Source organism: Drosophila subpulchrella, chromosome 2L, assembly GCF_014743375.2.
Source record: "Drosophila subpulchrella strain 33 F10 #4 breed RU33 chromosome 2L, RU_Dsub_v1.1 Primary Assembly, whole genome shotgun sequence".
Lineage (NCBI taxonomy): Eukaryota > Metazoa > Arthropoda > Insecta > Diptera > Drosophilidae > Drosophila > Drosophila subpulchrella.
Window position 1 is genome coordinate 14,113,145 of NC_050610.1, and position 12,125 is coordinate 14,125,269.

At 40.2% G+C, this 12,125-nt stretch overlaps 4 protein-coding genes across 4 annotated transcripts; 1 reads left to right on the forward strand and 3 right to left on the reverse strand.

Annotated features, from left to right (window-relative positions):
* Positions 1 to 2: 2 nt before the first annotated feature.
* Positions 3 to 887, reverse strand: LOC119547973. The gene is made up of 2 exons (XM_037855024.1): positions 704 to 887; positions 3 to 645 (listed from the first exon to the last, which is right to left on the reverse strand). The coding sequence occupies exons 1-2, from the start codon at positions 767 to 769 to the stop codon at positions 103 to 105; spliced, it is 609 nt and encodes a 202-aa protein (XP_037710952.1). The 5' UTR covers positions 770 to 887; the 3' UTR covers positions 3 to 102.
* A 3,098-nt stretch (positions 888 to 3,985) lies between these two features.
* On the forward strand, positions 3,986 to 8,336 carry LOC119547382 (intraflagellar transport protein 80 homolog). The gene is made up of 6 exons (XM_037854217.1): positions 3,986 to 4,172; positions 4,244 to 4,700; positions 5,965 to 6,192; positions 6,257 to 6,636; positions 6,701 to 7,228; positions 7,739 to 8,336. The coding sequence occupies exons 1-6, from the start codon at positions 4,036 to 4,038 to the stop codon at positions 8,334 to 8,336; spliced, it is 2,328 nt and encodes a 775-aa protein (XP_037710145.1). The 5' UTR covers positions 3,986 to 4,035.
* Positions 8,337 to 8,405: 69 nt separating this feature from the next.
* On the reverse strand, positions 8,406 to 10,030 carry LOC119546420 (glyoxylate reductase/hydroxypyruvate reductase). Its single transcript, XM_037852686.1, has 5 exons — positions 9,946 to 10,030; positions 9,387 to 9,796; positions 8,941 to 9,278; positions 8,756 to 8,881; positions 8,406 to 8,584 (listed from the first exon to the last, which is right to left on the reverse strand). The coding sequence occupies exons 2-5, from the start codon at positions 9,785 to 9,787 to the stop codon at positions 8,466 to 8,468; spliced, it is 984 nt and encodes a 327-aa protein (XP_037708614.1). The 5' UTR covers positions 9,788 to 9,796; positions 9,946 to 10,030; the 3' UTR covers positions 8,406 to 8,465.
* Positions 10,031 to 10,220: 190 nt separating this feature from the next.
* LOC119546422 (glyoxylate reductase/hydroxypyruvate reductase) lies at positions 10,221 to 11,761 on the reverse strand. The gene is made up of 4 exons (XM_037852687.1): positions 11,304 to 11,761; positions 10,692 to 11,023; positions 10,506 to 10,631; positions 10,221 to 10,441 (listed from the first exon to the last, which is right to left on the reverse strand). Exons 1-4 carry the CDS (start codon positions 11,705 to 11,707, stop codon positions 10,323 to 10,325), a joined length of 981 nt encoding a protein of 326 aa, XP_037708615.1. The 5' UTR covers positions 11,708 to 11,761; the 3' UTR covers positions 10,221 to 10,322.
* Positions 11,762 to 12,125: the final 364 nt, after the last annotated feature.

The following is a 12,125-nucleotide window of genomic DNA, read 5'->3' on the forward strand; positions in this document are numbered from 1 at the left end:
AATAACGCTTTCGAAATATTTATCGGTTTACAATAAACAAAATAGACATATAACAATTTAATAACTTTCATCTGAAAAATTGACTAAAGCGCCGAACGAAAGTCAATGGAATTCGTTCCTTTCTGCATTTGGTTCGGATGCAGGTACTTCCTCCGACTCCTCCTTGAACTCATTTATTTTAGACTGCACCAGGTTTTTGTTAGACTCAATTTCCACCAAATGCGATACCAGTTTCCTGTACAACTGGGACTCGTTGGGATTGTCTCGCAAGTTGACAGCAGTTTCTGCAGTTAGACGACCCACTGCATCATAAACAGTGGTAAGAGTGGCATGGAAGTCCTCGGCCGCTTCCAGTGTACTTAAGTCGTTCCCGTGCTGGGCCAACTGACTGTTGCAACCCTTTAGAACGGTTGAAAACTGGGGACGGCCGACAGGAGGTACAGTGGAGTCAGAGGATCTGGGTGAAACAGAGGTGAACGAGGCCGAGGAGGATCCTTCAGAGTAAAAGGCATCGGTTATGCCAGTTGTCGTTGGAAAAGTGGGTTGGGGTGTGGCACCCCTCATGGCCAACCACCTGGCCGCAAGACCACCAGATCCCGACGTAGGACGAGCTGCCACCACAGCCACCTTCTCATTGGGCTCCCTCTGAGTGGTATTTTATTTATATCAAGAGGTTTACTCTACGCTGATCTCAGATACTTGCCTTTACGCCTTCAACTTGACCCCAATTCGAAGAGCCTGCAATCTCCACTTTTTCTAGTTGCGACATTGTTTTGGTCTTAAGGATAACTAGAATTTGATCGCTTTAAATATTTCGCTTAAAATATTGTATACTTTACTGAAAAAATAAGTACGTGTCTACGTTTGAATGGTGTAAAACTACACTGACTTTTTTTCGAATGCTAAGCTGATCACAACATTTTACCTCGGTATTTCGATTAAACAGTGCAGTTCGGAGAGATAATCATGTGGTAATTGACAATATACTCCAAAAAACGAGGTTGGATAAATGATCGATGGGCTGAAAGATAATATTTTCTGGATTTTCGATAAGAAATTTACTATTTTAAACCATCTCACACCAGTCTTCTGATCCTCGATGACCCCTAAGAGATAAAATAGTTGTAAGGTTTTGACTTGATATACCTTCGAAAAAAAAGGTTAATCAGAAAGAACGGTTGCTCTGTTAAACAATTACAAAATAAATATGATAAATATACGATATGGTTAATATAATGTATGGTAAACATGATAAATATATGATCAATCATCGTTAGACAAATTTAAAACTAAACCTTTGTATTTTCATATTTAATTGTGTATTATAAAATCCATATAAATTGACCCACTGTGCCCTGCAGTCGATGTGTTTTGCCGGACCATTTGACGCCTAATGGCAGCCACCGTCGCCGTTTCAATCGTCATCGTCACTTTGGTTTCCCTCAGACTTTTCCACTGCAATATTCCACAATATTCACATCGATTTGGCCATCAGTGTCGCCCGTCTAATCAAGTGCAACTCTCTGATAAGGAAATGTATTCAGTTGAGGGGGAATATTTGGCAGGGGAAGTATTGGCTTTGCAACCAAAAAATGTTGCAAGTACTTTATGCTTTTTCAATTGCAGTCGGAAAGTGTGGGTATTTTGAGGTTTTGTCTTTTATTGCCTCTGCGGTTGAGCGAGTGCGTTCGAATTTAATAATGTTTGTCTTTCGTTTGGTTCAGTCGTCAACAACTGGATTTTTTACGACTTTTTGTGCGAATCAAACTGATACGAGTTAGTTATGAAAACGTTTTATAAGATGCGTTTTATAACCGAAGAAGAGTGGATTTAACGTTAGTTTTATTACTTTTTTTTAATATTTTGGAGTGGAAGGATACTTTATTTTGCGCTTCTGTAATTTTTGGAATTAATTAAACAAGTTTTATACTTATTATTTGATTTGAAATTTATGCTTTATTATTAAGTATCTAAAAATACATTTATATGTACATTGAGCATATGTAAGATCCTTTTATTATGGGAACTTCATAAAAAAATACAATACAAATAAAGAAAATACCAAAAATAAATTTTGGTTGTTTGGAATAATTTTCATATATAAAAGAAAGGAATTTTTTTCTAAGTTCAATTGTTGTCCAAAGCCAAGACAAGTTCAATGGCCAGACAAATAATCGGCTAATCACTTGTACCTCAAACCTATAAAGCTACATATTGTACCAGTCCCTCATAATCCCAAAAACTTCCCCTCTAACATAAATAAAGCGTCAAATCCAACAGACAATACAGTACGTGAACATGAAAAATGACTTGAGAAGGTTCATTGAACACGAAAGTGTCATTTTAGTGAAGGAAATCCAATAAACTACGCCCTCTTCGATAAATTAGGGGGATGATTAGGCAGAACCTTCGAGAGAAAGGTGCAGAGAACCCTCCAATAGATTGATTGTTCTAAGTAAATAGATATGCAAGCTTAAGAAAATTGGACAATGACGTGTGAGTTGACTCAGGGACTCGGTACTTTTGTTGATTAGTCAAATTTCTTCCCGATTTATTGACGAAATTCGTTTCTTGGCAGGCAACAAATTAGAAAATAATTAGAACCTACTCCAGGAAATCGATTATAGGTAGTTGAGTTTACTAAGAACTTATGTTGGTCATTATGCTGAAAGAAATTTAAGGGCAGCAATTAGGCAGACAGGTTATAAATAATATAATAGAAATTCGATAATTAAATTGATGAATGTCTGGAAAGTTTTCCTACACATCAAAATTATACTTAATCTGATCTTATCACGTTTTAGCATTTCCGTCATCCAAATCTTGTTTGCTCGAACAATTCTCATCTGCGTCTCAGTCACCGACAATCATTATGGCAAATTGCTGCTGAAAACAGTTTCGCTTGCTTGACTAAATAATAAACCCTAATTATAGGTGCGTTTACATAGCAACTCCAAAGAAATCGCAGCTTAAAGCGCTCTTTTTTATCTGAGACAATTTGCTTACAACGTTGATTACAAAAGCGGAAATTGGCAATTGCCTGGCTTCAAAATTTTAATTCCTGGTAATTAAGAAATTAAAAATGTTAAGTCTCCCAGAAAGAAAAGATAGTTATTAAATCCAATTTGATAAGCTACTTAAAAATGTGATTAAGACATATTAAATAATGTTATATAGTTAAAATAAAATATGTTATATAGTTAAAATATATATATTAAATTGGAAATTGTTTACATATTGTTAAAATAATTGTTAAATAAAAAAAAAAATTTAAATTCCAGAAAACTTAAAAAATTATCGAAAATATAAACGAAACTCAATAACAATCGCTTGCTTGACTAAATAATAAACCTTTTCGAAATAGCAACTTGTAAGAAGTGCTAAAAAATAAAAAAAACCTTTGTCCAACATTAATTGCGTATCGATTAATTAGGTGTCCACTATTTCAAATTGCCTATGATTGGGTCCTGTTTTGCGGATTAAAATTTTCCATTTATCTTTTTAAAAATGTTGCGACCTTCTCCCCCTTTTTTCTCCTATTTTTTTTATTATCCATTCTCGATCCTCTCTGTTCCTACACTTTTATCAAGCTCAAAAATGCAATATTTTTGAATCAAGGCGCCAAGTGTTCTTCCTCTTCATGAACATGAGTCATAATTTTCCTGACCTGGTAACACCAACATCGTCTTTCTCTTTGACCCCCATTCTGCATAGCAACAACCCCTCACCACTTTCTCCACAACTCCTTTCCCCTTAACATGAGACAGCATTTTTTCGGTCTGGCAACGCTTGATTCTTTTAATTTTGAGAAATTTTAAAATATTCTTTTAAAACATTGCATACTTTCAGTGGAAACGACTCTGAATCACGTAAGGAAATTATTTCACCTCATATCACAACCGTTTAGTCAATACCAGAACCTGATCTCCATGACAACCAAAATGCTACACTTAAATTAAATCTCCATAACAACCGAATAGTCTAACCAAAACAAAGAATGTATTTTGAATTACATTTGTAAAATATATTGCCGATATGAAGTTAAAAACTAAAGTCTGCAAGAAAAACTCTTTAACAAATACAGAGGCTTCAGAGGAGGACAAACAAAAAGTCACCAACTATCCACTGAGTTGCGTGGATTGGAGCAGTAATGAGGATATCTATTTTGTGAGGTGAGTGTGTCTTTGATTTGATAGATTTAAGTAAGTGATGAATAATGATTATATACGATATTTTCCCACAGCGACGACCACCAGATCCTCAAGTGGAGCGATGTGAGCCGAGATTCTGTGGAGGTGGCCAAGTTGCCGGATGACTTTGTGCCCACGGATCTGCACTGGCTTTTGTTGGGCGGCAGGAGCAGTGGCGGTGGCAAGGGTAGCGACAACCTGCTGATCTGCAGCAATGATGGAAGATTCGTGATCCTCAACAAAAGTGCCCGTGTGGAGCGAAGCATTTCCGCCCATGGAGCGGCCATAAGTTCCGGCCGCTGGAGTCCCGATGGAGCCGGTCTTTTGACCGCCGGCGAGGATGGTGTGATCAAGATCTGGTCTCGATCGGGGATGTTGCGATCCACCGTGGTGCAGAATGATGAGGCCATTCACTGCGCCCGTTGGGCACCCAACTCCACCTCCATTGTGTTTTGCCAGGGCGGACATATATCTATTAAGCCTTTGGCTGCCAACAGCAAACTCATCAGGGTAAATACAAAGAAAATCTCATAAAGTCTTTAGAATAACAATTATTTGGGAGACCTATATAATTATTTTGGTTAGGAAATAACAGTTGTTCTTAAATATTTATAAGTAAGTTAATAACAGTTACCCTTTTAGTTTTCGATTAAAAAATAAATTAGCTATTTTCAAAAGGTTAAATTATTGTTATTTCACAACTTATCTAATATAGGAAGTTTATTACAAAAATTACTTTTTAAGTTAAAATGCATTATTTGTTAAGGTCGCTGCTAAAACATGATCAGTCTAATTATACCCGTTACTCGTAGAGTAAAAGGATATACTAGATTCGTCGGAAAGTATGTAACAGGCAGAAGGAAGCGTTTCCGACCCCATAAAGTATATATATTCTTGATCAGGATCACTAGCCGAGTCGATCTAGCCATGTCCGTCTGTCCGTCTGTCCGTCTGTCCGTCTGTCCGTCTGTCCGTCTGTCCGTCTGTCCGTCTGTCTGTCCGTCCGGATGAACGCTGAGATCTTGGAAACTATAAGAGCTAGGCTATTGAGATTAGGCGTGCAGATTCCTGAGCTTCTTACGCAGCGCAAGTTTGTTTCAGCAGAGTGCCACGCCCACTCTAACGCCCACAAACCGCCCAAAGCTGTGGCTCCTGCAGTTTTCATGCTAGAATAAAAATTTTAACTGAAATGTATTATTCTCATCAATACCTATCGATTGACCCAAAAAAAGTTTGCCACGCCCACTTTTACGCCCACAAACCGCCCACAAACTTAAAAAAATCGTAAATATGAACGCGGATATCTCGGAAAATATCAAAGATAAGTAAATGGGATTTCAGATTTAGATTCCGTAGGCTTGAGCGCAGCGCAAATTTGTCACGCGAATATGCCACGCCCACTCTAACGCCCACAAACCGCCCAAGCCTGTGGCGCCCACAATTTCCATGCTAGATAAAAAATTTTAACTGAAATGTATTGGTCTTGTCAATACCTATCGATTGATTCAAAAAAAACTTTGCTACGCCCACTCTAACGCCCACAACGCTTAAATCTGTCTACCGCCGGTAGGTGGCGCATTTCAATCTCGCTTTGCTGCTTGCATATCTCCATTTTCCTTTGGTCCCTTTAGCTGAGTAACGGGTATCTCATAGTCGAGGTACTCGACTATAGCGTTCTTCCTTGTTTTTCAATAAATATTCCTGGAGCTAAATTATTTTTAAAAGGAATATTTATATACCTTTTGTTGTAATTAATCAAATTCAACCTTTCTAGTGGCGTGCCCATGATGGCCTGGTGCTCTCCCTCAGCTGGTCCTCTCAATCCAATGTTATAGCCTCTGGGGGCGAGGACTTTCGCTTCAAGATCTGGGATGCCCAGGGAGCTAATCTCTTTACCAGTGCCGCGGAGGAGTATGCCATTACGAGTGTGGCCTTTAATCCCGAGAAGGATTACTTGCTGGTGGGCACATTTAATCTGCTCAAGCTGTGCCACAGCAATGGGGTAAGTCCCTATCAGACTTATAGTACTACAAATAATTACAAGTTCTGATAATTCTCAATTTTAGTGGACATATGACAGCGCTCGTTTCAGCACCCCAATTGTGGGCTCCTTCTATAACCTATCCTGGTCAGCCGATGGAACTCAGGTGGCCTGTGGCACATCCACGGGTCAATTGATTGTGGCCTATGCCATCGAGCAGCAGATAATCTCTAGAAACCTTAAGGCCACCACTAAAAGTCGCAAGTCGATTGCCTTGAAGGACATTGCCACTGGCAGTCAGGATTTACTGGATTTTCCGCAGCGAGTGGTTAATTTCGGACTAGGCTATGGCCATCTGGTGGTGGCCACCACCCACCAAGTGCACATCTATAATGAGAAGTACATCAATACCCCGATCATTATCGATGGCAGGAATGATACAAGAGTTATTGAAGTGGGAAAAAAGTTAGTAAACTTTAATAAACTGTATTTGCAGTGATATATATGAAACGTATCCTTTAAATTGCAGGTACTTTATGATATTGGATGCCTCTTCCATATGGGTTTACACCTACACGGGTCGTCTGCACCTCAATCCGCGATATCCGGGCTCCCAGGCCCAGATTCCCCTGCTCACCTGGCGTTCGTTGTCTTTAGGGCTCGATGTCCTGGCCGTTAGGGATAACTCCGATCCGACTTTGCTGCACTTGTTTGATCTGATTCCGGGTGCCTCGCGACAGTATGAACCCCATTCCCTGAAAGCAAAGCAACAGCTGGCAGAAATTGCAGCCTGTCGAGCTGGAACTTCCGACGATCAGTTTGTGGCCTTTATCGACTCAAATCGAGAGCTCTTTGTGAGCGGTACCCGTAATCTAAGTGGTGAACGCACTGATGAGATCTACAAGATCGGCACCCAACTCACCTCGATTATGTGGGCCAGCGAGACAAACATCCTGGTGGGAGTGCACGACTCCTGCTACAGCATCTGGTATTGTCCCGGGGAAGGGGCCGCCGATCCTACAATCATCGCCTTGACCACCATTACATTGGATACGGCGTGAGTAACCTCAAAAAATAAACCATTACTCCCAAGAAAGTATCCGCCCCAAATGTTAGAAATTTTGAGTTGCTTAAATAGAAATATATTTTTTAAGAGTTGTGCCTTTATTATTAATTAATAATATCTCCATTGGCTCCAACTTTCTATTCTCTAAAGTTATTAAAATGCTCTATTTCTAAAAACAATGCTTGTCATTAACCTGGAACCTTTTAAATGTAATATACTTAGAGCTTCCCAAAAGTGTCCCCATCTTACATGTTTTCAGAGAAATTTCTGTTACCTTGGGACCCTATAAAAACTAGAATCGAAAGACCCTCTCAAAAGGATTTTTGTTTCAAAGTATAATTTAAAATTTTAAAATTTTAAAATTATTCAAAAAGCTTTTAAAACAAAATTCATCAAACAAAATTATTTTGAATTTTACTGAAATTAAGGAGATCATATTTACCAGAGCTCAGTTGATTTCCTTATAGACAAATTATGCTGAAAAATAACCTATCTTTTTAGGGAATTTGGCAAGAACATCACCATCGAGAGCTTCGAGGATGCTGTGGTCACATTCCGCTGCGCCGGCGCCTTGCTCCCGGTCAATGTGAACATGTACTGCGAGGTCCTGCACCGCGCCCTTCTCGAGGGTCAGTGGCAGCAGGCGCTGAAGATCTGCCGCATGGGGCAGCATGCCAGCTTGTGGGCCACCCTGGCTGCGGTGGCCACCAGGAAGCACCAGTTGCAGATCAGCGAGGAGGCCTACTCGGCGGCCCTGCAGATCGACAAGGTGAGCTACCTGCAGCACCTGAAGACCCTGACGCCCTCGAGTGCCGAGCAGATGGCCGAGAATTCACTGATGCTGGGCAGGAATCTAGAGGCGGAGACGATCCTGCTGCATGGCAAGAAAATCGAACAGGCCGTGGGTTTGGCTCTGCGGATGCACAACTGGCGGAGAGCCCTGGAAATCTCCCAGAAACACAAGATGGAGGAGCCGGACCTTTTGCCAAGGGTTCTCCGGGAAAGAATCAAGTATCTCAAGGCCCTGCAGCGGGAGGAGTGGGATCCACTCTATCTGCCTTATGTCGTAAAAGAAGAGGCTGATAGTCCAAGCGAATGAAGTGGAATTTTGTAACCAAGGAAACCTAAACCTTTCCTAATGTTTAAATAAAAAAAAACAATTTTAAACTTTTTTTAAGTATCTTATATTTAGGAACTTGTTGAAACATTTTACATCCTCTGATCCTTTTTAGTAAGCGGGGGAGGGCATGGGCTCACCAGCCAGTCCTCGGAGCACATTTTGGGATGCCAAAGTGGCAGCATCGATGCGCGTTCTCCTGGTGGCATAGCCCACATGCGGAGTGACCACTGTACGAGAAGAAATAAAAAAAGAATAACATAAGTGCCTTATGATAGTGAGACTGGTAAGATAAAAACTTAAAGTGCCAGAGCTTGTCCAAAAATTAAAACAAAATATTGGAATGGTTAACTCAACAAAGCTTTAAAACAATATATCAAATATTAAAGCAAAATACTCACCAACATTGTCCAGAGCGAGTAATTTGTCATGGGACTTGAGAGGCTCAGGATCCATAACATCTAAGCCAGCTGCAAAGATTCGCTTTGCCTTCAAGGCATCGTAAAGGTCATCCTGGTTGACAATTTCTTCAAGATAATAATAATTTAGGTTTATTAAAGACCGAAATATAGACATATATACTTACTGCCCCTTCCAACGTTGACCAGCACAGCTGTTTCCTTCATTTTATTAAAGGCGGTGGCATTGAACAAGCCCAGAGTGTCCTTGCTCAATGGTGATGCAATGATCAGGAAGTCACTTTCCGCCAAGAGGGTGTCGAAATCCACCTTAGAGGCATTGAACTTCTTCTCGATTTCCTCACTAACACGACTCCGGGTGGTATAGAGCACACGGTCAATTTCGAATCCAGACAAACGCTTGGCCACCGCTTGGCCAATGCCTCCAAAGCCGTAGAAACCCACGGTGGAGTCACGAATATCCTGACCCAGCATCCAGTCCAGATGGTCCTTGTCCCATTTGTCACTAGAATTAAGGAAAGTTAATATTTAATAAATACTTTAATGGTTTCAAAACACAATATTTTAAAGGTTTATAAGACAAACAACATCCTTAAATATTTTTCTGTATTACCTTTCGATCTTCCTCCGGCCCTCTTGAAATCTCCGAGCGGCGGCGATTAGTAAACCCACAGTTAAGTCGGCAACCGCAATGGTTAGCATCGCAGGAGTACTTCCCAATGGAATACCCCTCTTCTTCAGCTCCGGCACATCCACATTGTTGATGCCCGAGGACATGGTGGATACGGCCTTAAATTGTGGACCAGCTGCATCTAAAATCTCAGCATCGAGGATATCTCGACCGCCCCAAATGGCAGCATGTACGCCCTTGATCTTCTCCAGAATTTCAGGGCGATTATGTGGGGGTTCATTCATCACTTGAAGGATCTCGCATTTCTCCTTTAGGATTTCAATGCCCTCGGGTGGAACATCGGTATGCGCAACTAGCACTTTGTAGAGCTTATTTGTAGACATAATGGGGTGCTATAATGACGAAATATGATATTATTTGATAGTTAAAATAATTACTAGTGTCACGGGGAACACTTGATAGATAATCGCTATGCAGAGATTTTCAAAATAGGACTTTCTCTTGTGAGCAATCAAATGGAGAGCTTTTTCTCTTAACTCACTTCGAAACTCTTAAATCGCCAAAATTATTTGTTAGCACTGAAGATTGCTGCTCCGAGTTTGTTTGACGACTGACAAATTATTGGTTATGGTAGCAGACTTTTATAGAGATTCAGATATCGCAAACACTTGTCACCTGAAAGGCTGACAAAAAAATGCATAGAAAGCTTTGATGGAAAACTTTCTTTGAAAAATGATAGCAAAGAATATATGTCACTAAAATTAAATTATTATTATTTTCACCACAACTAAAGCTGATAAATTAAAAACACCAAAATTTATAATTTGTACTAAATTTGCAATTTATTTAAACGATATTAAATTGTTTTCAATTGGAGTTAATATTGTTCATAAAGTTGCGGCTGTTTCTTACATTTTCTCAGTAGGCAGGTCTTATCATGGGTTTTCCCTCGATGCAGTTTAGGATATTATTAGCAGCTAGTAAACTCATCTCAATGGTAGTCTTCATTGTCTGAGTGCCCATATGCGGAAGGATAACTGTAGAAAAATAAATTAAATATTTTGCAATCTATAAAGAACCAAAGACTAGATCCCAACTCACCGCAATTAGGCAGCTTGAGAAGAGGACTATCGGCGGGCAGTGGTTCTGGGGTGGTGACATCCAAGCCAGCGGCAAAAATCTTGCCAGTTGTCAAGGCATCATGCAAATCGGTTTGATTTACAAGACCTACATAATATATAACACCAAATTTAAATTGAAAGCATCTAAATATATTCAGGAACCTACCCCCTCTGGCCACATTGACAAACACCGAAGTCTTTTTCATCAGCTCAAAAGCCTTCGCACTGAACTTGTCCCTTGTTTCGTTTGTAAGTGGAGCAGCTACCACTAGGAAATCACTTTCCTTTAAAAGGGTCTCGAAGGGCACGTGCTCCGCCTTGAAGTCCCCATCGTTCTCCTTTCGCGTGCGAGTGTGGTAAATGATCTTGGCCACATCCCAGCACTGCAAACGCTTGGCAATGGCCTGGCTGATGCCGCCAAAACCAAAGAAACCGATGACTGAATCGCGAATCTCTTGACCCATCATCCAGTTGATCTGCTCTACTTTCCATAGGGATCTGGAAGATTTTATTGTCATAATGTCGTAGATTAAGTTATTCTTACAATTAAATTTGAATATGTCTTCTTTGGAAAACCATCTTTAAGTAGCCAGATTTACAATTATTATCAAAATATATTATTCCATATTTTTTGTTATACCGACATTTTTAAGATACTTAAAACAATTAAAGACCTTATTGATAGGGTGTTGTGTAAAACCCGGTTAGTTGGCAACCCTTTTCAAAAAAGCTTTAATATAAAGCTCTTAGAACGAAAGCCTCAAACAGCTGTTCTCACCTCTCGATTTCGGTTCGTCCGGCGTGAAAATGACGACCGGCTGCTATCATCAAACCTATGGCGAGATCGGCCACAGAATTCTTCACCACCCCGGGGGTGTGACCCAAGGGGATTTTCCTCTTCTGGAACTCTGGAATATCCGCATAGTCGAGCCCTGAGGACATTGTGCTTACGCAACGCAGCTGCGGCCCGGCAGCATCCAGAATTCCAGCATTTAGGGGCTGATAGTGGGCCCAGTATATGGCATCCACCCCGGGCACCTTCTTCAGGATCTCCTCCCTAGAAGGCGGCACACTCTGACATATGATGGTTTCCGCCCCTCGAGATCGAAGGAGCTCCAAAGCCGGTGTTGGAACATTCGGATGCGAAATGAGCACTTTGAAGGCACTTGCAGCTCGAGACATATCGAAGGAAAATAACAATTTGTAGGATTTAGCTATCAACTTTCAGCGGTCGGTTGCAAAAACAAACTGCTTAGTGGAAATTTCCCCACTTAAAACACTTCTCAAGCTTTTTCTATTCACCCTCTCTTAAGCTCAGACCTTGCTCTTAAGTTCTTGGATTTGCTCTTATGGCATGCAAATTATAGAACTTATTAGTTGTTGTTATTATCAGGTTCGTAAATATCACTACATTTATATTACCCTCAAAATAAGCATACTGTGATGAAAATAAATAAATATCACTCAAGATTGCAAAAATGATGATGACAAATTTGTTTCCATGATTACCGATATTTATATTTATCCAGAATGCCTATTTTGTATGTCAAGCGGTATAACAATATTCAAAAATATTCTAACTTCCTTAAAATTTTTTATG

What these genes read in the sequence shown, in the direction of transcription:
- LOC119547973 (XM_037855024.1), bottom strand. Translation starts at nt 769, where the DNA reads ATGTCGCAACTAGAAAAAGTGGAGATTGCAGGCTCTTCGAATTGGGGT. An exon ending in GTCAAGTTGAAGGCGTAAAG is followed by an intron (nt 646 to 703) that starts GCAAGTATCTGA and finishes AATACCACTCAG; the next exon opens with AGGGAGCCCAATGAGAAGGT.
- LOC119547382 (XM_037854217.1), top strand. Translation starts at nt 4,036, where the DNA reads ATGAAGTTAAAAACTAAAGTCTGCAAGAAAAACTCTTTAACAAATACA. An exon ending in GAGGATATCTATTTTGTGAG is followed by an intron (nt 4,173 to 4,243) that starts GTGAGTGTGTCT and finishes ATTTTCCCACAG; the next exon opens with CGACGACCACCAGATCCTCA. An exon ending in AGCTGTGCCACAGCAATGGG is followed by an intron (nt 6,193 to 6,256) that starts GTAAGTCCCTAT and finishes TCTCAATTTTAG; the next exon opens with TGGACATATGACAGCGCTCG.
- LOC119546420 (XM_037852686.1), bottom strand. Translation starts at nt 9,787, where the DNA reads ATGTCTACAAATAAGCTCTACAAAGTGCTAGTTGCGCATACCGATGTT. An exon ending in GGCCGGAGGAAGATCGAAAG is followed by an intron (nt 9,279 to 9,386) that starts GTAATACAGAAA and finishes CCTTAATTCTAG; the next exon opens with TGACAAATGGGACAAGGACC. An exon ending in ACTCGCTCTGGACAATGTTG is followed by an intron (nt 8,585 to 8,755) that starts GTGAGTATTTTG and finishes CTTCTCGTACAG; the next exon opens with TGGTCACTCCGCATGTGGGC.
- LOC119546422 (XM_037852687.1), bottom strand. Translation starts at nt 11,707, where the DNA reads ATGTCTCGAGCTGCAAGTGCCTTCAAAGTGCTCATTTCGCATCCGAAT. An exon ending in TGTCAATGTGGCCAGAGGGG is followed by an intron (nt 10,632 to 10,691) that starts GTAGGTTCCTGA and finishes TATATTATGTAG; the next exon opens with GTCTTGTAAATCAAACCGAT. An exon ending in TCTCAAGCTGCCTAATTGCG is followed by an intron (nt 10,442 to 10,505) that starts GTGAGTTGGGAT and finishes ATTTTTCTACAG; the next exon opens with TTATCCTTCCGCATATGGGC.